The sequence below is a fragment of the Monodelphis domestica genome, chromosome 6 (assembly GCF_027887165.1).
Source record: "Monodelphis domestica isolate mMonDom1 chromosome 6, mMonDom1.pri, whole genome shotgun sequence".
Classification (NCBI taxonomy): domain Eukaryota; kingdom Metazoa; phylum Chordata; class Mammalia; order Didelphimorphia; family Didelphidae; genus Monodelphis; species Monodelphis domestica.
The window spans coordinates 56,670,746-56,698,065 of record NC_077232.1 but is presented as its reverse complement, the minus strand read 5'-3'; the positions used below and the strand labels follow the sequence as shown (position 1 = coordinate 56,698,065).

The following is a 27,320-nucleotide window of genomic DNA, read 5'->3' as shown; positions in this document are numbered from 1 at the left end:
TATTACTTTTTCAATATTATCTCATTTTGGCAAGTAGACTAGAATTATTTATTTCAATCCACATAGGTCTAAACTAATCCTTCCAATTCAAATTGGAGTTTAGGAATCAGAGAACAGCTAGAAAAAAAGACAATATCTCATTTTAAAGTGGGGAGGGAATGGTGATAGAAGAGGGAGGCAAAGTTGAAACCAAACTAACCTGTGCCCCAAAGTTTCCCCAAGGGGTAAGGGCTAATCTAGGCAAAAGGTAAATTGAAATTTGCCATTTTCTGCCCTCAAGAGCTGACCTGTTAGTTGCCTTTCTTTTAGTGATGAGTCAGCCCTGTCAACCATACCCAAAGGGCCTTGAGAAAGCTAGAAGACAAAGGAGGCTAGTGAGCAAGAATTAGTTGTCCCTGGTAGAGGGAATGATAATATAGGGAAAAAAGCTGCTGACAATGAAGGAAAAAAATAACTTAAATGTTGCAGGCTAGGGACATACATTTCTCATGCCCCCAAATATTGGACATTGCCTTCATTTGTGTGTTGGATTAGTTCTTCTTCAAAAAAGGCTGTTGTAGAAGGCACTCGGTTTTGAGATGAATACGGAAATCTTCATTCAGATAGAGAAGTATTTCTCTGAAACCCTCAGGTGGCATCTTGAGGCCATAAGTTTCATTTATCCCTCCTGTAAATTGGCCAAGAGGATGAGACTCCATCTTTTCCCCAAAAAGGACTCTTTGAAAGGTTTGGCAAACATGCCAACTAGAAAACAATAGTCACTCTTTTTAAAAAAATTCTTATTTTTAAAATAAAGCATTACCTTCCATTTTAGAATCCATACTGTGTAGGGTTCTAAAGGAAAAGAATGGTCAGGGGTAGGCAATGGGGGTTAAGTGACTTGCCCAAGGCCAACACCTAAGAAGTACCTGAAGTCAAATTTGAACCCTGTCTGTAATCCTGGCTCTCAACTAGCTGTCCCCTAATAGTTGCCCTTTTAAAAGAGGGATCAATCCTATGATTGTAGATGTTAGCCATTCTTTGCATGAAGCTTGAGGTGTTGCATAGTAGGTGAAATCATACTATCCTGAAAGTCAGAAAATCTAGGTTTTAATCCAACTTCCACAATTAACTAGCCATATAACCTTGGAATAATTTAAAAAACAAAACAAAAAACTCCTTGCCTCAATATCCTCATCAGCAAAATGGGAATTGTAATGCATGATGTTATTCAGAATGGTACAGTGAGGATTAGAAGACTGTTTTAAAAGAAAAAAAAAGAAAATTAAAAGAAAAAAAGATTTTAAAAGGGAGGATTAAAAAGAGTTAAATAGAGCTAGAAGAACCATTTGTTGAGTAATTTTTTGTTTGTATCTGACTATGTGATGGGGTTTTCTTGACAAAGATACTGGAGCGGTTTGCCATTTCCTTCTCCAGAACATTTTACAGATGAGCAAACTGAGACAAATAGAGGTTAAGTGACTTATCCAGGTAGGATTTGTCTGAGGCCAGATTTGAACTCAGGAAGAGGAGACTTTCTCACCCCAGACCTGGCACTCTATCCACTGTACCACCTGGCTGCCTTAGGAGAACTTCAGAGCTCACATAATCCAATTCCTTCATTCTTCAGATGGAGAAATTGAGGTACAGGAAGTTAAAGTAATTGTTCTAATATCACATAGGCACTAAGGAGTCAGAGCTGGTAATTGAACCAATGTTCTCAGACTCTAAATATTCACTCTTTCCACTTGGACATGAGCACTGTGAAAAATATAAGGACCTAGACAAATGGCTGTTAGGTTATATTCTTCTCATTCTTATTTATTATGGGTGAACTGACATGGGGATCTGGTCCTCTTGTCTGTGATCTTCTGTTCTGTCACCTACCTAAAGGGAGGGATGGGATCTCCCAAATAGTTTAGGTAAATATCCATAAGTAACAGGTGATTCAGCAGATTCCAGAGGCTCAAAGAACTGAGGATGGTCAGCCTGGAGAGGAGAAGCCTGGGAGGGTAGACATGCTAGCTGGCTTCAAGTAGTTGAAGAGCTGTCGTGGAAGAGGGATTCGATGTGTTTTGTTTGACCCACAATGCAAAACTAGAAACAGCAAGTGAAAACTACAGAGTAGATTTTGATTAAAAGAAAGAAATAACTTCTTCACAGTGAGAGTGGGTTTCCCTCACTAGAAGCCTTCAAATCAAAATTAGAAGAACGCTGCTAACGTGATAGTTAATGATGGGTTGGATTCAATGATAACAGAGCCCCTTCCTACTCTGAGTCTTCTGGGCATCTGCTTGTCTGAAGAAACTTACTTGTTTCTTAAAATGAGTTATTTATTTCCTTCTCTCCCATCATCAGAATCAAATTCAATTATTTGAAAATGTAATCTGATTCTGAGCAATTATAATTAAATAAGTGTTTAAATATCCTGAAATTAGAATCTATGAGATCCAAAGTCTGTGTGTGTCAGCCTGTGACGTTCTTCAATAGAATTGTTTTATCTTCATTTTTTATGAGACTTCTACAACTAGGATTAATTAGTGGGTTAATTTTGAATGCTGTGAAACTATAGTACTAGATTTAAAGCATCAGGATCTACATTCATTGAAGAAATGAGTGAAGATGCATTTATTTGCAGAATTCTAACTAGGATAAGACCACTGAAACTTTGACCCAGGAGTCAGCATTAAAGGCTGATATTTCCTCCCCAGAAGGCCCCTTCTTCCTTTCCTCTCCATCTGGTGACTACCATCTCTAGACCTCTCTATAATCTTGACTTGAATCTTTCTAGCATTTAGGGGTAGCAGGGAGATGGTTGGGAAAGACAAAAGAAATGGGGAGGAAAGATTACTGGCATCACAAGTTTGGGCAAGAGGGAAGAAATGAGAATGGGTTATTCTATGCTTCTCACCCCACTGTGATTATATCTAGGGTTAGAATGAGTTAACTTCCTCCCCCTCAAGTATTTTTCACAGTCTGGAAAGGCTTTCTAGGGCATCATCTTATCTCCCTTCCCCTTTTTTTTTTCCTTAGGGGCCAGGATCCCTGGTTAGGGCTCTAGGTATTAGAAATGCTAGAAATTTAAACTGCTTAGTAAGCCTATATGCACAGTAGTGCCTCCAGATGGAATTTAAGGAACTTAAAGTATTTCCAGAATGAAGGCTTAGTCCCATGAACATAAACATTTTTTTTTTCATTTGGATGAGTACTGTTGAACTAGTCATTAATCAGAATTGGACAACTTTTACATTTGAAAATTATTAATGTATTAATGGAAAATACAAATAGTAAACTTGAATTTAGAGAACCAAATTTATTCTTAATTATAATATCAAGATAGGGTCATTGTGTCATTTCTGCTATAGGTTCCTATTCCATTGGTTGAGTTCACTTTTTTTTTGTCTTGGTTGTTCAAATCTATAATTATTCATTTTACATTGTTTTTCCTTTTTCATATCTATATTTGCAATGAAAACCCATACAATTTTCTAAAAATAATATGGTAATTCCTTAATTGAAATGTTTGGGGAAGAGGGAATTCTAGTTCCAGAAATATTTTCATCTTCTGGTGCTGATTGAATCTTTATTAATCAATAAATCAACACGCTTTCATCAGGCAGCCACTATGTGCTAAGTTCTCTTCATAGAAAGACAATAATGAAAAAAATCCAACCTGCTTTTAAGGAGTTTATACAATCTAGCAAAGGAGGCCACATGTTTGTATATAAGCACATATAGCAGGTATGTACAACAAACATACAGTAAACAGAAACCACAGGTAATTTGATGATAGAAGGAAGCAGCAGAAGGATAGAGGAAGGAAGCTTACTTGAAGGAAGTAAGGGTTTCCACGATGTAGAAGTGAGGCAGAGGAGTGATTTAAGGGTTTACTAAATGCCAGATGCCATAGTAGCTGAAATTTTTGAAGGGTTTTGAAATGCATAGAATAAAAATTTATCATTGGGCCCTTTTAGCTATTCTTGTTTTGGGACATGCTATGCCTTGTGTGACAAAATGCATTCATCTTGGGAAGATTTCTTTTGGTACCCTTTTTTACCTTCTAGTTTAGAATCAATACTATATATATATATATATACTATATATATATTCCAAGGCAGAAAAGCAGAAAAAGCTAGGCAATAGGGGTTATGGTACTTGCCCAGGGTCGCACCACTAAGAAGAACCTGAGGATAGATTTGAATTTAGGATCTCCCATCTCTGGGCCTGGCTCTCAATCCCCTGAGCCACCTAGCTTCCCCCTTTGTAGCCTTAACAAATAATGAATTTCTTGCTAGTAGAATGGTACCTCCATTTAGAGATGGACCAATAGTTGGGCAAGTCACTGGATGTCCCAGTGCTACAATTTCTTTGCAGGAAGAAAACTATCATCTTCCCCCTCCTTTGTTTGAAAATATATCACCAAAACAAAAGCTCTCTCATCTGTGATTGCACTTAGAACACATAGGCAAATGGCGCTAGAAGAGCATGGAGAAGATGGATTGTCATGTGGGTCCTGGACTGTTTCATTGTCCCTGTGCTCTGGGTTTTGTTTTCTCTGAGTTCCCTCTGTTTTGTGCCACCCAAGCCTGTTCTAGCTGAGGCTGGATGCTCTTGTGCCTCTTCATTCCCAGGTTCCCAGACAAGTATTTCAAAGATGTGCCATCATTTTAAGGAGTGTCGTCGGTGCAGTTGTCTTCTTTTTAAATGAGTATGGCCTTGCTCCAGCTGTCCCTGGAGGAATGGCCTATGAGTAAATCCCGGAGCTTGCTTGGTGTGTCTCAATGTTTCACACGCTCGCTTGCTCTGGACAGCCCCACTTTGAGGTCTCTGGAGGTGCAGCCAGCAACCAGGGCCTTGGAAATAGCTGTTGTAAGGGTTTCTACTGTTGGTTTCACTTTAGATTTTTAAAGCTTGATTGATTTTCCTTATTTTTCAGCAAATGAAAAGATTGAAGACATCAATGGCTGTCCAAAGAATAGATCTCAAATGGTAAGTATTCCAAGAATTGAGTGGCTGAATGTGTTTAATAAACCCCTATTTAAAAATTACACAAATAGCTTTGAAAATATTCCCATGTGATCAGTAGATGTACTTACTTCACCTTTATTCTGGGGACAGGCATAGACATGGATAGGGGGGAATACTTAGTCAACTAATAAGTTTCTCCAGTGACATTCTTTTGCTTCTATAATCTTTGTGGATGATCCTTATCTTTCAAAAATCTTTAAAATATCCAAAAGTTTTTAGAGACTTCCTATGCCAAATTTGGTATGCTGATATAAATATTTGTGAGGGCTGGTAGAAATAAGATGGACATAAAATATCTTGCTTTCCCTGAAAGACTCTAAATAGTTTCCATATTTTTAATGTAACACAGGGGGCATTAATGGAAGCCAAAAATATGTAGATTTTCCAAGGAAGTTTTAAGAAATGGTACACTGTATGCTCTGATGGAATTTTCAAGATATCCCATTACATTTGTTTTTTTATATTTTTACTTTAAATCAACCACTTTAAAGTAGAAATATAAAAAACAATAAATATGCCCATTTTTTTAACCAAACCCTACTGGCTTACCTTTGAAGTTAAAGCAGTGAACATTTTAGAGTTCAGAAAAAAAGCTGGAGTAAATATGATGATATTAAGTCATTAGTTTTTCACCTTTGAATCAGTTTATGGGTAGTATATTCAATGACTATGTTTCATTTGAGGGTAAGACTAGTATTCATTTTTAAAAAGGAACATGACATATTTACAAGAAAGCTTTATACTTAAAGTTAATATGCTGCCAACATTCCAAATGAACTCAGTTTTTATCTTTCTTTCCAATGTGATCCAGTTTAATGCATTTCATTGTAAAATATATCCATCTGAGAGGCAGTCTTTGGACTCATGGTATGAAATCTATTGTTTGTTATGGCTCATTCAGACTTAAATTCATCATAACCCTTCTTTGCCTTCTCCCCACCCCTAAACATACTTCTTTTTCTCTCTTGATTAAGTTGTTTTTATTTATGAAAGTGTTTTCCACATAAGAGTTTAGGCATCATTCTCTAGCTTGCACCATGAAATTGCTTTTTCTTCAGGTCAGTTTCAGGTTTAGGGGCTCTTCTTTTTCTTTTGATCCAGAAGATGACCATTTCTTTCATAGGAGAATCCATATATAGACATATCACCGCTCCTTTTGCTTCTTTGAAAACCTTGGCTGCTATTTTTACTAGTGCTCCAGCAGCTGTCTGGAGTATAAATAATTGAGAAAATTTGGAAGATCACTAACTTAACCATTAGAGTAAGCATGTCAAGCATGTCTTTGCATGAAGTGAGCTCATTTGTCTTGAGAATTGAATGGGATTCATTTGTCATGCCCCATTGCAGTGTGTAAGTGGGGGGCTGGCATATGAAAATGATGTCCTTTTTTCAAAAAAGGTTCTACCTTGTTCTGATTGCGATGTGGTGATGTGTGTGCATACACGCACACGGGCATGCATTTTCAATAGCTACCATGTGAGATGTCATTTTTCATTAAAGGGAAATTCAGTCTTCAAAATCAAAATGCCATTGTTGTCTTAAGCTCCCAAATAACATAGATATTATGCAAATATATTTGTGTGTGTATATCTAAATCATTATATCATCTATATTATATATATATATAGTATACATACATATGGATTATCCTCAAAGAAGTACAGTTTTAAGCTATTTAAGTTTAAATATACTATTATCAATTTATCAGTTATTGAATGAATTTTTAGGGATTCTGGGTCATTTTTAAATACAAAAAAGCAAAAACCTATATTTTTCAGTGATAATTAGTGCTGCTACATGAGGAGAGGTGAGAGAGATAGAGGAAAGAGAGGGAAGCTTTAATAGTAAACCAAGAACAAAAGTTGTTTTGAGCACAGGATTCAAATCCAGGAAACTGTGCCACTGGTATAGTCACATAATTCTGTAGGAAATAAGGATGATAACAAATTAAAATCAGATTGAATAGCATATCCTTTAACCAAGGTCAGAGGTTTGTCCTTACAGTTCCGTGTGCTACCAGGGAAGTTCTTAGAGTCTAAGCAGTTTCCTTCTCAAAATGATATAAAAATAAACAAATATACTTAACTCATGCTTACTCCCAGTAACTGAGGACAATAGTGGCTTGGATGAATCAATCAGTAATCAGGGGTAGATAAACTAACATTTTATTTGGCTTTAGACTTTATTGTCAGAGGATATTTTTTAAAATAGTTTTTAAAAATACTGTCCATGTCAATTTTATTTTACTCAGGGTAATATTTTAATAATAATAACTCATTTTATATAGAACATTATAGGATTTTCCTCAATTGTGTGACAGATAATGCAGTTCTAGAGATGATAGAACCACGGTTCCAGAGGGGTCAGTGTGGTCCATTGGAAAGAGTCCTGAACATTCTCATTGAATTTGAAGTTACAGGATCTGAATTCCAATCATGCTACTTTTTACCTGTGTAACCTTGGGAAAGCCACTTGACATCTTTGACTCAGTTTCCTTATGTATAAAATGGTTGGAGACAAATTCTCTTTTAGCTTTAGATATAGATAATATTATGACTTGCTCAGGATTGCATGGCTATTAAGTGAATTTTTCCACTTTTATTTTTTTCTCAATTACATGTAGGAACGATTTTTTACAATTGATTTCTGACATTTTGCTGTCCAGCTTCTCTCCTTCCTTCCCTCCTGTCCCCTCCCTAAGGCAGTAAATGATCTGATATAGGTCATTTATACTAAATGATCTGATGTCAATGCTTTCATGCAATACATATTTCCATATTCCCTGTGCCATGACAGAAGACATGTATCACACATATAGTAGAAGTGAAAGATGTGCTTTGATCTGCAGTCAGATTCCTTCTTTGGCTTTGGATTCACAACAACTAAATGTTAAAGCCTTGATTTGAACTTGGGACTCATCTATCCCCAGTTCCTTTCCATTATAATTAGTTAACCTTATAAGAAATGTATTCTTTGTAAAATGGCTTGGGAGTAGCCTACATGGCTACAAAGACGAGTCTTTGTTAATAAAACAGGAGAGTGAGTCGGTATTAAAGCAGTGGGGAGGTTACAATCCTGACTCATTGTTGTTACCAGTCAGTTTTTATCTTGGTGAAATGAAAATACGTGTGTAAACATTTTAAGTTTTTGAGAAGAATGGAACATAACAAGAAGTACCAGAGCCCAATGATCATAAGCCACCCACTCCTTTTCTCTTCCCTTGTCATCACCGCACCAGGTTTTTAGGTGAGGGAGGCGTTATTCACCACCCTCATACCTCAGCAGACACCCATGGCTGACCTGCTGACAGCCCCTTCTCTTCCCTGTGTGCAGGGGAGAAATTGGGTTTACTAGAGTTCTACAAATCCCTTTGGAATAGGATGGAGAAAGAGAATTCCAGTGAAATCTTAGAGCAAACTATGCATACACATCATTATCATGGCTTTCAATATAGATGATGACACCTGAGAATTGTGTAAGTCCTTGCTTAAAAATATGCTACTGGCTCATTCATTTCTTCAACAACAATAACTATCTCCACCTAATTCTCTCTGAGCCTCAGTACTAAGGTTCTCCCTTGTTGATCAAATCCTTTCCTTTGTTGTTTCAAGTTGCAAAAACTTTAATGAGTCTTCGTGATCATGAGTACATGTAGACTCATTTCCTTGATTTTCAAGACTTTTTTGGTTGAACACAAGTCCTCTGCTTTCTCAGCACCATTCTTGGTCAGTAGATGCACCATGGGAAGTGAGAATGGATAATGTGAAATTTTTTTTTCAATAACTCCCATGGACATCATCCTTGCCTAGCAATGTCAGATTGGGGAATGGGAATCATAGAAACACACCAATTTGTTAAGGAGTAGAGATTCTGTTCAGTGATTAAATCCCTCAACTCATTATTGTACGTCTTAAACTACTCCCTTTTCATTTTGCATTAACCACCACCATGACCACCCTCCCCACAAATAAAACTCAAAAGGGGAGACAGTTTCATTTTTATCTCTGTATTGTCTGTCATTGCTCAGAACAATTACCGTTCCATAGATTAAGTGGCACAGTGGATAGAGCCCTGGGCTTGGAATCAAGAAAACTTGCTTTCATGAGGTTCAAATCATCTAGCCTTAGATATTGACTGGCTTTTAAAAAATTTTCTTATCCTGCTTTATTTTATTTATTTATTTAGATTTGGAAATTTTTATTTAATTAATTTAGAATATTTTCCCATGGCTACAAGATTAATGTTCTTTCCCTTTCCTCTTCCCTGTAGCTGACGCTCAATTCCCCTGGATTTTACATGTGTACATCAAGACCTATTTCCATATTATTGATATTTGCCCTAGGGTAATCATTTAAGAGTCAACATCCCCAATCATATCCCCATTGAACCACGTGCTGACGCAGTTGTTTTTCTTCTCTGTTTCTGCTCCCACAGTTCTTCCTCTGGATGTGGATAGTGTTCTTTTTCATAAGTCCCTCAGAATTGTCCTGGATCATTGCATTGCTGCTAGTAGAGAAGTCCATTTCATTCGATTTATTTACTGGCTTTTTGACCCTGAACAAGTCACTTAATCCTTTTTGCTTCAGTTCTTCATCCATAAAAATGAACTAGAGAAGGAAATGGTAAACTACTCCCATATATTTGCCATGGAAACCCCAAAATGGGGTCATGAAGAATCAAACAAGACTGAAAATGACTCAACAGTAACAAAATGCTTTTCAAACTACATTGAAATGATGTGGGCATGTTAACTCAGTGAAGAGAATAGATGCCATTCTCATATACTGATTATTTGTTTGGTGAAATCTGGGAGTCTTTATTGATGCTATAAAAGTGCAATCCTTTCTGGCTGAGAAGGCAAGAATTCTTCCTAATGATGTCTTGATCACCATTCAGAATGATGTTACTGCTGAGTGATCAAATTCTAAATTCCTTGTAAGAGCAGTCTTTGCTAGCTGTCAAGTTAGAACCTAACAGCCCCTATAGTTGGAACAGATGAGTACAGCTTAGCTTTTAACCAAGGTTCTGAGATGGTCTTACTAGGCATTTTAATAAGTGCAGGAACTCCGTAGTGGGACATGCCCTCATATGGTGCATTCTTCTCCTTCACCCCAATTCAGTTTATCAGTCATGAGAAAGCAAGCCAGGGAAACCTAGGTTCTGTTGCTATAAATATCAAACAGCAACAATATTCCCATATTTGCATGGAATGAACATGACCGAGTCCTAATCTCAGCTCTCCAGCTGAGCTTCTAGAATTCTAATTTAGGGAGCCAACAAGGAGAAGAGCCCATGGAACAAATTATCCCATAGCTCCCAAGTATGAGAAATATGAAGTCCTTAACTTAGTGGCTATGGAAGAAATCTAGATCAGTACATTAGTCAAATTTCTTCACCTATGCCACATTTTAGCATCCTTTGAAGTACACTTTTGGTATCAGGACATCTTCCATGTGGCCTCATGTGGGGAAGCAGAACAGCATAATAGAATTAAGCCTTTGAGTCAGGAGACCATGGGTTAAAGCCTATTAGGGTGTGACCATGAGCAGTCATCTAACTAATCTTCAGTTTTCTAACCTGTAAAATGGGATTAATAATACACATAGTCAGAACCTACTAAGTCCTACCAGTGAGTCTTGAAGGAGATAATATATGCAAAACACTTTATAATTTTTTAATGCACTATATAAATTCTAGGTAATTGTATCAGTTTGCAGTCTGATTAGTGCATTCCCTTTAATTTAATCCTCAGCTCCTGAATACTTATTTCTGCTTCATTCTAACTTCCACCCTCTATAGTCCCATCTGCTTGGTCCTTAAATAAGTTTATGTTTGTGGGTCAAAACTCAGCGTGCATCCCCATGGCAACAGAGGGACATCTTTTTGACTGTCATATGGTATATTCAGCAGATCTCTGTTAGCTTGGAAGGAGACCTACTGCTTGGAGCCTTGCCATGGCAGACTTCAGCTTAACTCCTCAGTGAACTCTGATACACTTGGCTAAACGTTGAGCAAAGAAATAGCCAACATCAGTTCATTTTCTTTCTGTCCTTCATTGAAGCAACCTGGGCTTTGCTGCTGCTGACAGTAGCTGCTGGGTCCATAAGTCCTTGCATTGGAAAGCCCCTACTTTGTTTCCCCCTCTATTGGATGGGAAATGTTTTAAGAACAGGTTTAGCTGGTACACTGTGAGGGAGGATTTTGTAGAACAGGATTGAAGGGTTTAGTTCCTACCAAAGGACTGGACTTCCAAAGCCCATTTGGCATCCAACTGCCCACCCTTCACCTTGGCAGGAGCTACTTAGGTCCTGAGGATAGCATGTGGTATTGTGAGAAAAAAATAGAATCAACCCCAACACACACACACACACACACACACACACACACACACACACACACACACACGGAGAGAGTACCAGGCCTGGAGCCAAGAAGACTCATCTTCCCTCTCAGGCCTTTACTAGCTGTGTGATCTTGGGTAAGTCACTTCTCCCTGTTTGCCTCAGTTTTCTTATCTGTAAAATGATCTGGAGAAGGAAATGGCTAACTACTCCAGTATTTCTACCAAGAAAAAACAAATGGGGTTAAGAAGAGTTGGATGTGGCTGAACAAAAAAATGAAGGTTATGACTTTTTGAGTTTGAGGCTGCTAGATGTTTCCATAGTACATAGAGTACTGGACATAGATATAGGAACACCTGAGTTCAAATCCAACCTCAGATACTTACATTTATAACTGTAGGAAATCTTTCTCTTTCTGCTTCTGTTTCTTCAGTTATGAAATAGGGATCATAAAAGCACTTAACTCATAGGATTGTGGTGAGGGATATATGAGATAAAATTTTTAAAGTACTTGGCCCTGTGCCTGTCACTTACTAGGCACTTAGTAAATGCTCATTCCATTGCCCTTCATCCCTTTGATTTTGATCTCTGTATTTCTAGTACCTAGCAGAGGACCTGCCACATAGTATGGTTACTGTTTTGAATTGGATTCAAATGAACTAAGAATTAAGGTTGAAGTTAAGGTCCAAGATATGAATTTGAATGCTGCTGATTATTTCCTTGTTTGACCTTGAGCAATACACCAAATGTATGTGGGCCTCAGTTTCCCCAACAGTAAAGTTAATGGATTGGACCAAATGGCCTTCAGTTCCCTCCCTCCCTCCCTCCCTCCCTCCTTCTGTTCCTCTCTCCCTCCCTCCCTCTTTTCCTTCCTCCCTCCCTCCCTCCCTCCTTTCCTTCCTTCCTTCCTTCCTTCCTTCCTTCGTTCCTTCCTTCCTTCCTTCCTTCCTTCCTTCCTTCCTTCCTTCCTTCCTTCCTTCCTTCCTTCTTTCCTTTCAAAAACCCTTACCTTCCTTCTCACAATCAATACTGTATATTGTTTCCAAGGCAGAAAAACAATAAGGGTTAGACTATGGGGATTAAGTGGCTTCTCCAGTGTCACACAGCTAGGAAGTGTCTGAGGCCAAATTTGAAATCAGGACCTCCTGTCACCTGGTCTGGTTCTCTATCCACTGAGCCACCCAGCTGCCTTCTAGTGTTCTTTCTGGTTCTAAATATATAATTGTCCCATAAACTGTGAAGGCAGTGATCAGAAGTATATGAGACATAGAAAAGTCACCTAATCCCTTATCTTGCTATATCCCCTGTGAGAAAACATTAAACTCTGAAAGCTTGAGAAACTAGAAGCCTGTGTGTTCTGTATAGGAAAGGAATAGGTAGGTAGTTTCCAAGGAGTGGATGCTTGTCATGGAATTACCAGCTCTTCTTCTGACATGTCAACTCTTGCTTTTCATGTGTTATTGTTCAATTATTTCAGTAATGTCCAACTCTTCATGACCCCATTTGGGGTTTCCTTGGCAGAGATACTGGAGTGGTTTGTCATTTCCTTCTGCAGCTCATTTTACAGATGAAGAAATTGAGTCAAACAGTCAGGTGACTTTCCATGTGTTCTTTTAGGTATTTAGTTGAAAAAATGAAGGGAAACATCATGAGGTCTGAAAGAAGCTCTAATTTCCTATCCCAAACCTATTATTACATGATTTGTATTTTTAACTTGATAAATGAATGAAGCAAAAACAGCTCCAGTGGGTTCATTTGGCTTAGAGAGAAATGAGCTTCAGTATTTTTAGGGTAGAGATAAAGTTTGCATTATCTTGTGATTTCCTTCATGTGAGGAACTCCTAAATGAGGAAACTCCTCTCAATGGAGGCCAGCATCTCATAGTCTTAGAAAGTTACTTGGATCACTGATTGATGAAATTATTTGTCCACACATCAGTGTGGTTCATTAAGGGACAGCAAAGTTTCTCAGTGGTTAGAGAGGAAAGTTTGGAGATGGGAAGTTCTGGGTTCAAATTTGGTCTCAGATCCTTCTTAGCTGTGTGATCCTGGGTCAGTCACTTGACCCTCATTGCCTTGCTCTTACCACTTTTCTGCCTTGGAATCAATCCACAGCATTGATTCTAAGACAGAAAGTAAGGGTTTCAAAAACCCCAACTATTTGTCAATCACAATTTAAACCCTGGTCTGTCTGGCTTCAAGGCCAACTCTCTGCCTATTGAGCTACAGCTGCCTCTTAAGGATCTTTAGGAAGGAAAAAAAATGTTCCAGAAAGAACTTGAGTTGACCTATGTGTCACTGACTTGAACAGACATCTCCCCTGGTGGAAAGCATCCTTTGGAGATTCCCTTAAAAAAAACCCCAAAGACATATGATACGCATCCATATCTTGCCCCAAGGGAATGAGTTACTGCACCCACAGCCAGTCAGCCTGAGCCCAGTGACCTGCGGTCTTCCCAGGGGCATCAAGAATGTGTGGTCAGATGACATTGGAAATGTCTGAAATATTTGGACAGCTGATAGGCTTCGTCCACAAGCCCCATGCCTATTTTTGTGTATGCCTGAATACACACACACACACACACACACACACACACACACACACACACACATCACTGGACTCTGCAACTGAATGAAGACCCTCCAAGAAATCATTTATAGTTATAAGCAATTGCTGAGATTTGACAGGCTAGCAAAAAATAAAATAAGACAGTCTGTGATTGGGACAGGTTCTGTTTGCTGGATGACATTTAGTTTCTGTCCCTCAGGACCAGCTTTGGGCAGTGAACTTAGAATAGTTGTACTGGGGAGGTTCTTTACAATAACAATTACAATAACTAGCCTCTACATAGAATTTTGAGGTATGCAATATACACTAAAGAAACTAAATGATGTGGAGTGGATAGAGGGTTGGACTTAGACTCATGAAGTCTTGAATTCAAATCCTACCTCAGATACTTATACTTAATAATTATGTGACCCTGAGCAAGTCATTTAATATCTGTCTCAGTTCCCTTCTCAATAAAATGGAAATCATAATGGCACTTATCTTCCATTGTTGTGAAAATAGAATAAGGTAATCTATAAAAATTGCTTTGTAAACCATAAAGTGCTATATACAAAAATCCTTGCTAAGATGATGATTATCATTATCATTATCATTTACTAGGTCATGTAGCTGCATAGCTAAATATATTTCACTGGTGGCATCAAAGTAACTGATAGTACTGTTCTAGATCTCTTCCTTTTCTTCATTTATTTCTTTTTTTGAGGGAATTTTTCTTGATTTAACCAGAACATACAAACTAGTTCTATTAAATAAACATTTCTCAAGAATCTAATGTGTGCTAGGCATTGATGCTATAAAGACAAAATTAAGCCATTCTCTCCTAAACCTAATTAGTATTTTCAGAGTACTTCAGTGTTATCAGAGCATTTTATCTTTCCAATATCTCAATGAAGGTGATAAGAAATATGATACATTCTTTCTATTTTAGAAATGGAAAAACTCAACTCCCTTCCCCTGCTCCCAAGAATTTTTAACTTGGCTATGTCAAAAGGTAACTTTGGTTCATGCTAGAACTCCTGATTTCCTATCCTTCCAATTACATACTATGCCTACTGACATTGGCATTCCAACCTAGTCTCTACTTCTCTTATCTCCCTTAAGAATAAGACCAGAGGAATGGAGTGGAAGGAAAGATCATTGATGAAGCAAAGAAAAAGGAATTACATCTCTTTTTTCATTCCCTTAAAGTTTGAGGAATGCCTTAAGTTGATTTCTTCAGGAAGAACACTTTAAGTTCACTTCAGAACTACTTGATTTCTCCAAGATACAGATATTCATTTATATATTTCCCCCAAAGACCTGCCTCTTTTGCCATTAGATCCTAAAGATTTCGGTCACCCTTATCTAAAGAGGGCATATCAAAATTTTGGGCAAAATAATAATTATGGCCAATACTTATATGACACTTGAAAGTATGTAAAACATTTTGCATATATTAGATCATTTAATCTTTACCTTTAATCTATATCTTGATAAAGGTGCTATTATTATCTGCATTTTACAGGTGAGAAAACTGAGGCCAAGCAAAGTCGCACAGTGTCTAAGGAAAAATCTGAACTCACATCTTTCCAACTCTTAAGTCTAGCATTTTATGCACTACATCAAGGTGTTAGAATGTGATCCCCTGTGGATGTCAGGGTTTCATTTCAGTAACATGGGCTGTCCTTTCCGCCCATGTTAATTCATATATACATATATATATATGCATGTGTATCTTTATAGATTCATGATTTCATTGATATGGATATTCTTTCTATGGGTACAATCCATTCAAATCTTCTTATCTTGTATGATTCTTGCCCTGTATTTTCCCTACATCCTCTATAAAGCAACTACCTGGCTTGCTGGAAGCCTTCTTCTGTTCCTTTAAATGTTTTGTGGATATCAGTGAAATATACTTTAGATATCTATCTGGATGTAGATGGGGGGGGGGCGGTTCCTGAAAGTCTAGCACCTCAGTGTGAGGGTTTGCTGAGCCCTTTTCAGGGTTGCCCAACCATCTTTCACCCAACTCTCATCTGTGGCTCCAAGAAGCTGGAGCATGTACAGTGGCAGACAGGCTAAACCAGGTTGAGGGTAATGGACAGATCTCAAACCCATCAGTGAGTTACTGTCTACCCCAAGCATGCAGAGACTTCCTTCAGCACAGTGGATGGATGAGAACAAATTGTCTCAATGGCCCTGAAAGAGCATAAAGCAGGTGCTGTGGAATGCTCAGAACTTGGTCAGATATCAAAGATGCAAAGATCATCCACTGCATCCCAAGGTCCTGCCAGTCATTCTGACTTTTGTCTTACCTCTGGCCCTCTGTGACTCTGGAGAGGGAGTGACTTTGTGCAACTCTTCTCTCACTTCAATTCATAGGAATGAAGACATCACCCCATGATGTCACTGGTTTTCTTCAGAAGGAAGGATAAATAAACTGTAGCTGTCTGGCTGCATAGGTAGCCAAGAAACCTAAGCAATTCCATTTTGTCTATAGTTCCTCTATCTTGCACCAGCCTGTTTGTAATGCAGCCTCAATCCTGTCTTCAACCTATCTTTCTGGTGAAACAGCAAAGTTCCAAAATAATCCTTTTATATTGGGGTTACAAGGGATAGTTAACCTGACCAAAAAACCTATCCTCAGTAACAGGCCCTGTCCAATCCAGGAATCTTACATCCCCTAGTTCTGCAAGTCTCCCAGCAATAAACTCTGTCCACTCATAAGTACCCCATACCCAATTCACTTCCTGCTTAAATTGGAGCCTATATAAACCATCTCCTTTTGTTCTTTCAGGGAATCTCTTCCTGTGTGGATGGGGCTCCCCTGCTGTTAACTCCAATAAACCCTCATTGGTTCCTAAATTTCTGGCTTTAGTCCTCGTTCTGATTTATTCTGGCACAAAGAATTTTATCCCCAGCTGGCATCGTTCATTTTCATTACCTGAGCTATCTTTCCCATTTTTATTTATTGAAGTCCTTTATGATGTCTTTTCTCATGATTTTCCCCATGCAAATCCTTGTTGCTAGTGCGCTACAGATTGCTTCTATCCTCCATGAATCCTTCCACTGAAGTTTTTATTTTTCTGAAATCATTTGTTCCAGAATTCATTGTCAACCTGGAAGAATATTGTTGTTTAAAAAGTTACTCTGTTGAACTGTAGTTATAGTCTAAATACCTGGATTTGTGTCCTTGTCCTCCTATTCTCCAGCTGTGTGACCCTAGAAAAGTCATACACTCATCTTTCCTAAGCTTTGGGTTCCTTATCTGTAAAGTAAATTAGACAACCATTTAAGTATGATCTCTTCCAGGTCAAATATTCTTTAATTCTATGAGCATATTCCAAGCATGATAACCTATGTGAAGAGATAGAGGCAACAGATGGAAGAAGAAATTGGAAAGAAATGTAGAGTATTTGAAGGAGATGGTATGAAATCAGGCTGGAAAGGAAGATTGAAGGCAAATTGTAGATGGTCTTCAATGCCAAAGTCGTTTGTATTTTAATGAAAAGCAAAAAATAACCACTGAAGATTCTAGGGCTTTCACCCATGAAATTAGTGGTGCTGTTGACAGGAACAGGAATGTTTGGGAGAGGGTTGGATTTTAGTCTTATTGTAGACATGTTAACTTTGAGATGCCTATGGAACAACCAATTTGAAATGTCCATTAGACAGCTGGTGATGGAATGTGGTTCTAGAGAGAGACTAGGGCTTATTATTACATAGATCCAGATCAGCATGAAGATGGTAATAAACCAATAGTCCCAGATGAGCTTAACAAGTGAGAGTGTAGAGAGAGAAATGAAATACCTACAGGTAGGGATCAAAATGGGGATAATGCTTGGGCAAATGAGGATAAGGACAAAGATGGGAAGGAAGTGTTTACAGGTTCAACTTTATCTTTCAAATGGGCGTGGGTGCATCTGAGAGGTGGGGTTAAAGTTGGGAACTTGAGGAGGAAGATTTGGTACCCTTGCTGTGAGGCATGCTGTTGGGACTTAGAGATGATAATAGGTTTGTATTGATTCAAAAGAGCCTACTTAAGACCAGATATGAATATGTATAGAACCTAATCATTATGCTTTACTGACTTCCTTTAACAATATTCAGTCTGTCTTTTGGAGATGGTAAAGAATTTGGAGACTGAGAGGATGTCCATCCAAAGGTAAATAGCTAAACAAGTTCTTGTATGTAAATGTGATGGAATAATATTGTGCTACAAGAAAAGATAAGCAGGATATTTTTATAAAATCCTGCAAGACTTACATGAACTGATTCACAGTGAAGTGACCTGAATCAGATCATTGTACATAGTACCAGCAGTAGTTTATGATGATCAGCTGTCAATGACTTAGATATTCTTAGCAATACAATGATCTAAGACACCTCTATCCACCTCCAGGGAAAGAACTGAGGGAATCTGAATTCAAATCAAAGCATTTTTTAACCTAATTTTTTAGAGAATTTTTTTTTGTTTTTTTTACAACATGACTAATATGGAAATATTTTTTGCATGATGGCACATGTATAACCTATAACAAATTGCTTGCCTTCTCAGTGAAGGGTAAGGAAGAGGGAGAGAATTTGGAATTCAGATTTTTAAAAATAATAGAAATTATTTTTATACATAATTTGAAAAAAATAAAATATTTTTTAAAATAGTCTACAGAAGCAGAGAAAGCAGAAAATATGGATGACCCAGGATTGTGGAGTAACTGTGCTCAGTGATCAGATGGGATGAATTTCAGAGGGATCAAAGATTTGCTGAATGATACAGGCAGAATTGAGAAATGTAGTAGTGGGCAATACCAGCATTTAATTGTTAATGGAAAGAAGTCGTGATGTTATTTTCGGATTACTGTAGGGTCTCCAAAATACGCATTCTGCCAAACCCTAAGGAATTTAACTAAAAATGAAACCATGTGCCTAAAGAGTGAACCAACTTCTGATGCACAAAACAAGTTTAAGTGTATAATGCTGAGGGAAAGTAAATTTGTCCGATGTTAGTTCATCATTGTCCTTTATCTAGTTCATCCTTTAAATGTTCATAGTTTTTCATTCTTAATTTTGGAGTGTAATTTTTTTCATAAAATTTTAAAGTGTTATATCTCTGGAATTATGATTATAAGCAGTTTTTTTGGACACAAATCAAGAACCATTTAGTAAGGTCCTACCTACCATGTGCTATGCACAGTGCAAAGAGAAAAGAAGAAGAAAGGTAAAAACATACCTTGCCCTTAGGAACCTCACTGGTCAGTTGGGGAAACTATATGAAACTCTCTCAGTACATTGCACATAGTAGGCATTTAATAAGTGCTTATTGATGAGATGCTATTAGTGATGTTAGAAAACTAATAAAGAATAAGAGAATTTATTGTCTAGTCAATTTTGTTCTAGTTTTTGAAAAAGGGAAAAGAATGAACTTGATTTTGATTCCTGAAAAAAAAATTCTTAAATATATTAATTAGGGGCATTAGTAAACATCGAGAAAAAGAAGCAGTAGCTTTATCAAGAATACATCTGTTCTGGGAATCATCATCTTCCTAGTCATCTAGATTCACTATAGTTGAATCATACCTAACTCTTTATTGTCCTTCATTCCCTTCCCCCATTATTCAGTCCCTTGCTAGTTCCCACCAATCTCTCATATTTGTCCTCTTTACTCCACTCAAGCAGTGACTTCCCCAGTTAAAGCTCTCATCCTTTCTTTCCAGAACTTACTTTTTTTCTAATCCATCTTTCAAACACCTGCCACCTGAATCTTTGGCTTTTCTGTGTTTGCACTCCATGCATTTTTAAAATTTGTAATTGGTCCCACATCCTCAAAAGTTGGATGGGGCTGGGGGGGGGCATTTGTTCTGGCCCAGATGTGGTTTTGTTACTCCTGTACTTAGAAATATTTGGTTACTTCCTATTGTCGTTAGAATAAAATTCAAAATCCTCAGCCTTGCATTTATCACTTTCTACAGTATGGCTCCCATGTATCTTTCCATTTTTTTCATATTACTCCCCATCATATATTCTTTGCTCAAGTCAAATTAGTTTGCTGGAAGTATAGTGTAGTTATTTCTGGTTAGCCGAAGTCAGAGTCGTGTATTTTAGACAGTAAATGTAAGGGAAGGCAATATTGTCTTTTGCTATAAAAGGCTAAAAGCCCAAATTGTATTCTTACCTAGATAAAAGCCAAACCATTTCATCATGGGCTTGGGTAACAGGTGTGCCCAGTAGAACTGGGTTATTTTCTTCCTTCTTTTCTTTGTTTTTTTTTTTATGCATGAAGTTAGGAGAAACAAACTTTTGTGATGTGAGTTCAGAAGCTCAGTGTAGATATGCAAAAATAACTGTAGAAAATGAATTATATGGAAAATATTGGAAAGGATGAAAATGATGGGTCTAGAGGAGAGGGGAAGGGGGGGTATATATGAAAATTGTTGGGCTTCTGAGAAACTGAGGAAGAAAATCTGATCACTCTATTTCAAGAATTAGTATATCTCCCCTTACTTTCCCCCAGCTTTTGAGAACATGGGGCCAATTACAAAATTTAAAAATGCATGGTGTAAAAACATGGAAAACCCAAAGATTCAGCCTAGCCAGACATGTCATCGTTCATATTCAAGGCTATAATAGAGAAGAGAAATTCTAAAAATTAATTATCAGACAATGCAATTATATATCGTTTAGAACAAGAAAAAATAGAAGAAATTAGACTATGACCATCCTCTCCCATATAAAGAATAAAAATGTAAGATTAGATGCCAGGAACAATTTCCCACCATAATTAAGCATTCTTTTTAAAAACAAAATTTTAGACATTTAATAATCAAGGCAACTTTGAACAGTCCCTAGATAAAAGATTCTGTTTCAGAACATTTAGAGAAACAGAAGGAGGCAAGAGATTCTTGAATGATTTACAAGCCTGAGATAAAGAAAGGAAGTTTTTATAACAGACTTGAGACCCCTTGAGCTAAGAAATTTGAATAATAAATACTTTATAATTTTGACTAATTATGTATAGTCAACAATGGTGGATTTTAAAAATAGCAGTAGTTCCCTTTTGATTAATCACAGACTCATGTCAGCATATGTAGGATGTTTTCTGTTGTTAAGTTTAGGAGAATGCTAATTGGAGCAATAATTTTAAAAAAATATTTTCTGATAAAGCACTTAAAAAGAGAGTGTTAGAGAACTTCAAAATTAACAACATAACTTTGAATATAAATGGATTGAATTCACCTATGAGAAAAGGAAAATGCATCATTTAATGGATTTGAATGCACAACCACACTATGTAGTACACACACACAAATTACAAATAATACTATGGATTATAATTTTTATATTGATTCTACCTAAAATCTGGAGCTACAGTGATAGCTGTAGGTGATAGATTTTGTCTAAGGTTATATTTGGATATCACTAGAGTTATGGGATAGATTTTGTCTAAGGTTATATTTGGATATCACTAGAGTTATGTCCGACCAAATTGAAATCAAAATAGAGAGCAGAACTAGAATTTGCATCTAAGTCACATTTAGACTGGAAAATTGACTACAAATCTAGAGAAGTCTTTCAAATGGACCATGCAGCCTCTTTAATTCCTAGACAAGAGCTCATTATTAGTATCTTATTTTATGGTCCAGATAGGGACCTTAGAGCTTACCTCATTCAACAACTTTTTACAGATGAGGAAACTGCTGTCTAGGTAGATTAAGGGACTTTCCTGGTATAATACAGATGGTTACTATTCTATCATTCAACATATCTGCTGACACTTTGTGATCCCATTTGAGGTTGAGGTTGTTGTTGTTTTTTTTTTTTTGGCAAATAAAGGAACAATTTGCCATTTCCTTCTCCAGCTCATTTTTTGGGTGAGGAAACTGAGGCAAACAGGGTTAAATGATTTACCCAAGGTCATCCTGCTAGTTAGTGTCTGAGGCTATATTTGAACTCAAGTCTTCTTTACTCCAGGTCCTATTCCACTCAGCTGCATATAAGTGTCAAAGGCATGACTTGAACAAGATCTTTTTTGGGACCCAATGATCTTTCCACTGTAATATATACATCCTCTCCTCTGACACCATCTTTTTAGCTGGATAATTCCTTCACAGATCATAGGTCAAAGAATTTAGACCTGGAAAGGCATCAGATATCAACTAGTCAAAATCTCTTATTTCATTGGGGAGGAAAGAGGAAAGTGAGTCTCAGGGAGGTTAAATAACTTTTCCAAGGAAACCTAGACAGTAAATAGTAAAGCCTGAACTTCAGGTTTATCTTTTCATATTACATCATTTTTATTATGTTTGTCTTCTACAGATTCTCTCTTCAAATGCTCATAGTGGCATTTCATCATTAGTGTAACTCATCCTTCAGTTTTCCTCTCTGGGGTTTCACAATCCCTAGAGACTTTCCCCCTAAAATTCTGAATTGATTTTATTTTATCATTATTACTGTTGACCATATGAATTTTTAGAAGTTGGGAGTAGATCTTAACTTTGACAGATCTGAGGAGATGGACAAATCTTAAATGCATATGGTAGGAAAACAATTTGCCAACCTGGTCATCCAAATCACATGGTTTTATATACACTTTTCCATCTTTAGTCACATATAGTAATGACACAAATAACATATAATATTACTCTTGGTTGCATTCGTGGAACTTGATGTTGAGGAAAAGCTATTCTCTCCATTTAAGGCATAAGCCTGACAGTAATAATGTTATGAATTAAAATTATATTTGGTGGGAGGGAGCAATTAGATGGCTTAGTGGATTGAGATCCAGGAGATCCTGAATTCAAATTTGGCCTCAGACATTTCCTAGCTGTTGGATCCTGGGCAAATCACTGAACCTCCATAGCCCTTACCATTCTTCTGCCTAGGAACAAAAACACAGTATCGATTCTAAGATGGAAATAAGGGCTTAAAAAAATAAAATAAAATTATATTGTCAGTATTTTCATCTTGGAGGGAAGGAGGAACCCAAAAACCATAGTAGGATTTCCCTTGACCTTGAAACTCTTTGTAAGTCTATTGGAATTTCATATTTTAATACTCTCAATCAAAAGATAAAATATCATCAAGATAAAGCAAGAGAAAAGAGTTTAGGGAAGCCATCTCAGAACAGTAGTGACTTGAAATGTCAATAGACCCAGGAGAATCATTTTCCTAAATCCATTTAATCCCTCTTTGAGAGAATCTCTAAAGATTCTCCTTGAGATCAGTGACTTTTTCCTTTCTTTGTAACCATAGAATTTATAGCACAATGTCAGCCCATAGTGATTATTTAATAAATATTCATTGTCTTAACTTGACCTTTGTCCAGATAGAAAGGACATTTTAATGGAGAAGAAAGCATGAAAATGACAAAGCACATGAGATAAATTGGAGGTTATCTCAAAGGGAAGATGCTGGCATTGAGAGGTACCAGGAAAGTCCATCCAGAAGCTGAGCTTTGAGCTGAGGACTTGAAGAAATCAGGAAACCTAGGAGGCCAAGATAAGGTGGGGGATTATTCCAGGGAAGGGGGACACCCAGATGTGGAGTCTGGAGATGGAGTATTTTATAACAATAAGGAGGTTAAATATAAAAAGAATGGAAAGATAAGAAGGTTCCAAGTTGTGAAAGGTTTCAAAAGCCAAACAGGATGCTGTATTTTGTCCTAGGGATACTGGGAAACACTGGAGATTATTGACTTAATCACAGTATGTCAATAAGTTGGAATATTATTGCTAAGCTCTATTCTAAGCTCTGGGGATTTAAATGCATAGAAAAAGAAAAAGAATTCCTTCCCTCTAGGAGTTTACAATTTAATAGGGGAAGATTATGCTAAAAAAAAAAGCTGAAAAGAGAGGCAAAGAATGCCAGGCTTGGGGATGGAAAGTCCCCTAAAGTCTCCAAGTAGTTCAGCTGATGGGAAATAGGGAGAGGACTGTGCCAGGATGCCTTCTTAGATGGAAGTTTTATAGTTCATGGCTTTGCCCTCCAGTTACAGGGTTCAGTTAGGGGGCAGAGGATACCTATGATACATGAGTACCATGGCTGATTTAGTTTTCTTGATTAATGCAATTTCCCCAATGATTTTCCTAGGGCATGAAGACATAGTGAAGTTCAAAAGCAATATAGATGATTAAAAGTGGGTTTGCCTGGGGGAACTCCATTAAAGCTTCTTGACCAGTAAGGGTCACATAGCATGGACAGGAGAACCTGAACCTAAGACTTTAGGACTCAGAGGTTGGCTCTCTATCCACTGCTGTCTCCATATTAAAATGTACATCTTAAGAATGGACAAATGTAAGAATTATAATGTAGTATAGTGGAAAGAGAGCCAACTTTGGGACTAAGAAAGGTCTGCCTCTGGCACATACTGGCTGTATTACTCTGGGCAATCAACATGACTTCTATGGGCTCCAGGCAATTCTCTTAAGATTTTTAAGCTGCCAAAAAGGTATTGATCTGTATAGAAAGAGGAAATTTCTTTATCTAAGACTTCCATATATAAATGAAATAATAGGTCCAGGCTTTATCCTTTTATCTAAGTGTAATTATGTAAAAGGAAAGGCAGTTTGGTAGAGTCAGTAGACCTCAGCAAACTACAGAAAAGCCAAATCAAGCCTACCTCTTGTTTTTGTACAGCCTGTGAGCTTTAAGTCATTTTTCCTTTTTAAATGAAGTTTTATTGTATTTTAAAATGAAAAAAAAAAACTCTTAGCTTAAAGGCCAGGCAGGCCAGATTTGACCTGGAAAGGAGAGAAGGAAAGGGAATTAGCATTTTTATAGTACTTACTATGTGCTATATGAAAAGCCTTATAATTATGATCTCATAGGTGCTATTATTATTACCATTTTACAGTTAAGGAAACTGAGGGAAACAGAGGTTAAGTGACTTGCCTAAGGTAATATAGCTAATACTGCTGCCTCTCGGAGGAACTCGGGTCTTCCTTCCTAGAAAACTTGTACTATATCCAGATGCCTCAAGTCATACTGCTGGATAGTGGAGGGAGACCTGACTGAGCCATGAAGTCCTGAGTTCAAATTTCTTCTCTAATAGACACCAGGGATATGATTGTGGTCAATTCAATTAATTTTCCTGTGTCCCAGACAACTCTACAAATGGTAGAAAAGATGCTATCTGAATTGTTGAAGTGAATTCCTTTCTGGGAGTGCCATAAACTAAAGAAATCTCAGTTTCCATTTTTAAAATCAGTGCTTATTGAGTTGAATTTTACAAAAATACTGTATTCTATTACATCCATGTACTGTGATTTAGTCAGCCAATCCCCCATAGTTACATATTTGGAAGGAGTGGAGACAGTTCTTCTAAAAAAAATCCCTTTTCTTTGGGAGCCTTTTTCTACAGATGAAGAAACTGTGTCACAGAAAAGTTATATGATTTTCTCAGGTTGACTAGTACCCAGGCCTTTCTGGTGCCAAGTCCCACATTTTATCCACTGTTTCTCTCCCATTTGGGTCTAGAAGGGGAGAATTAGACGTAAACATCGGGGGATAAATCTCTCTAATAGAACCTAAACAAAATTGCTAACAAGTTTTGGTTCTTCATTCTGACTATGATTTACAGATCTGTTGTAACTAAAATATAATTCCCCTCCCCAAGTATTCTCTCCATTTCAAGGAGAATTGGGAAAGCAATAGGAAAACATAGATTGTAGGCAGTCTGAGGCAGGATGGAAAAAGATAGTCACTGAAGGAGTCTATATCAGTCTTGTTTTCAGATGTCATTTTTTTTCTTTTTTAATCTCCCAAGATGTTATTTGTCCATGAAGATCTAGCCATTAACATCCCCAAGTAAGACATAAATTTCTTTTAAAAGAAGTCCAGACAGCATCTTGGAAAGCTAAAATTATAAATATTATGAAAGTTTTAGCAGATAAAGTTGCCAGTGGAGGGGGCAGGGGGATAAAAATGAGGAAGAAGCAGACCCACTGCCCCCTTAGAAATTGTTGAACCTTTTCCAGGCTGCTTCCCACATCTTTGAAAGTTAGACTTTGAAAAGGGGTGGGAGCCAAAGAGTACCCTCATTCCAAATCTCGTAGCCCATTAGTAAATGCCATGTCATCAAAAAAAGATTTATGCTATGGTATTCCTTGTATAAGGCTAGGTCTCACAATAATTAGAGAGTTGAGTGTGAAATCAGGAGGACCTGAATCAGTAAGAGTTCAAATCCTGCCTCAGACATTTATTTTCTGTGTTACTCTGGGCAAGTCACTTTAACCTCTTCAATTTCCATTTCCACATGTGTAAATGGAGATAATGAATAGGTGATTGTTAGAGTTACATGAAAGTATGTTTTACAAACCTTAAAACCCTACTTATAAATTCTACTTGTTATCTGTAAACTAAGCAGGCTTTGAGGGCAGCTGGGTGGCACCTGCTTGGAGTCAGGAAGACCTCATCTTTTTGAATTAAAATCCAGCCTCAGACACTTAATAGGTGTGTGAGCCTATAAGTCACTTAGCCTTGTTTGCCTCAATTTCCTCATCTGTAAAATGAGCCAAAGAAGGAAATGGCAAACTACTCCAGTTCTTTGCCAAGAAAACCCCAAATGGAGTCGTGAAGAATCAGACGTGACTGAAACAACTAAAAGCAAAAAATCAGGCTTTTGTCTGCCAAGGAAGAGTGACTTGGGGACACTGAGGCTTTCAAGAGCATCCCAAGTGCCTAGGTATAGTGTCCAGTGCCTGAAATTTTATCATTAGAGCTTTATTCCTTTGACTCCTGTCTTTTGAAAGGCAAAAACCCTGGAGTTTGAGGGAAGATGTAATACATGTATTAGACATTAACCAAATTCAGAGAAAGGTATTATTTAGTTGTCAAAGTAAAAACTAAATAATGCTTATTAGCTGGGAATTGGAGAGGAAAGGAAGAGATGTTAAAAGACAGTGAGTGAAACTTCCTACTTCATTATGCCAGGATAAGACTCTGCTCATTGATATGCCAGGCTTGCCATGGTCTGTTGTCTTTTTTATGCCATGTATTTCCATGTTTGGGGGGAGCAAGCTTCAGGTTCACATGCTGTGTCATAAGGGGACCCTGCTCTGGTCTGAAGTGCCCAACATTACATAGACCAAACCAAGCTGAATTACAGTGCCTCCCTCCACTCCTGGGATTTGCATCTGAAATAAACAGGCAGCCCTGGCGAGACAGGCATTTGGTAGGGCATTCCTCCAAATGCATTTGCTATTTTTGTTTGGTTTTATGATGGGTTTTTCTTTCTTTCTTTCTTTCTTTTTTTTTGTTTCTTAATGTTTTTAGGGAAGGGTGGAGGAAGCTGGCCATGAGAAGTGGGATGGATGTTTTTAGACCCAAAGCCCAAATTCCTAACATTGTCTTACCACAATGTACTTCCTCTGCTACCACCCAGTCCAACCAGGAATTCACAGCAGAGATCCCAAAACTTGGAGGGCA

The 27,320-nt window shown here is 37.5% G+C and overlaps 1 protein-coding gene across 8 annotated transcripts in view; it reads left to right on the top strand.

Annotated features, from left to right (window-relative positions):
* The window catches only part of NAV2 (neuron navigator 2), a 479,248-nt gene that overhangs the window by 138,821 nt on the left and 313,107 nt on the right, over nucleotides 1-27,320 (top strand). For all 8 annotated transcript variants that reach the window (XM_001368048.4, XM_056802030.1, XM_056802028.1 and 5 more), the window contains exon 3: nucleotides 4,916-4,968. In XM_001368048.4, coding sequence (XP_001368085.2) covers nucleotides 4,916-4,968 — 53 coding nt within the window. The remainder of the gene's footprint in view (nucleotides 1-4,915; nucleotides 4,969-27,320) is intronic.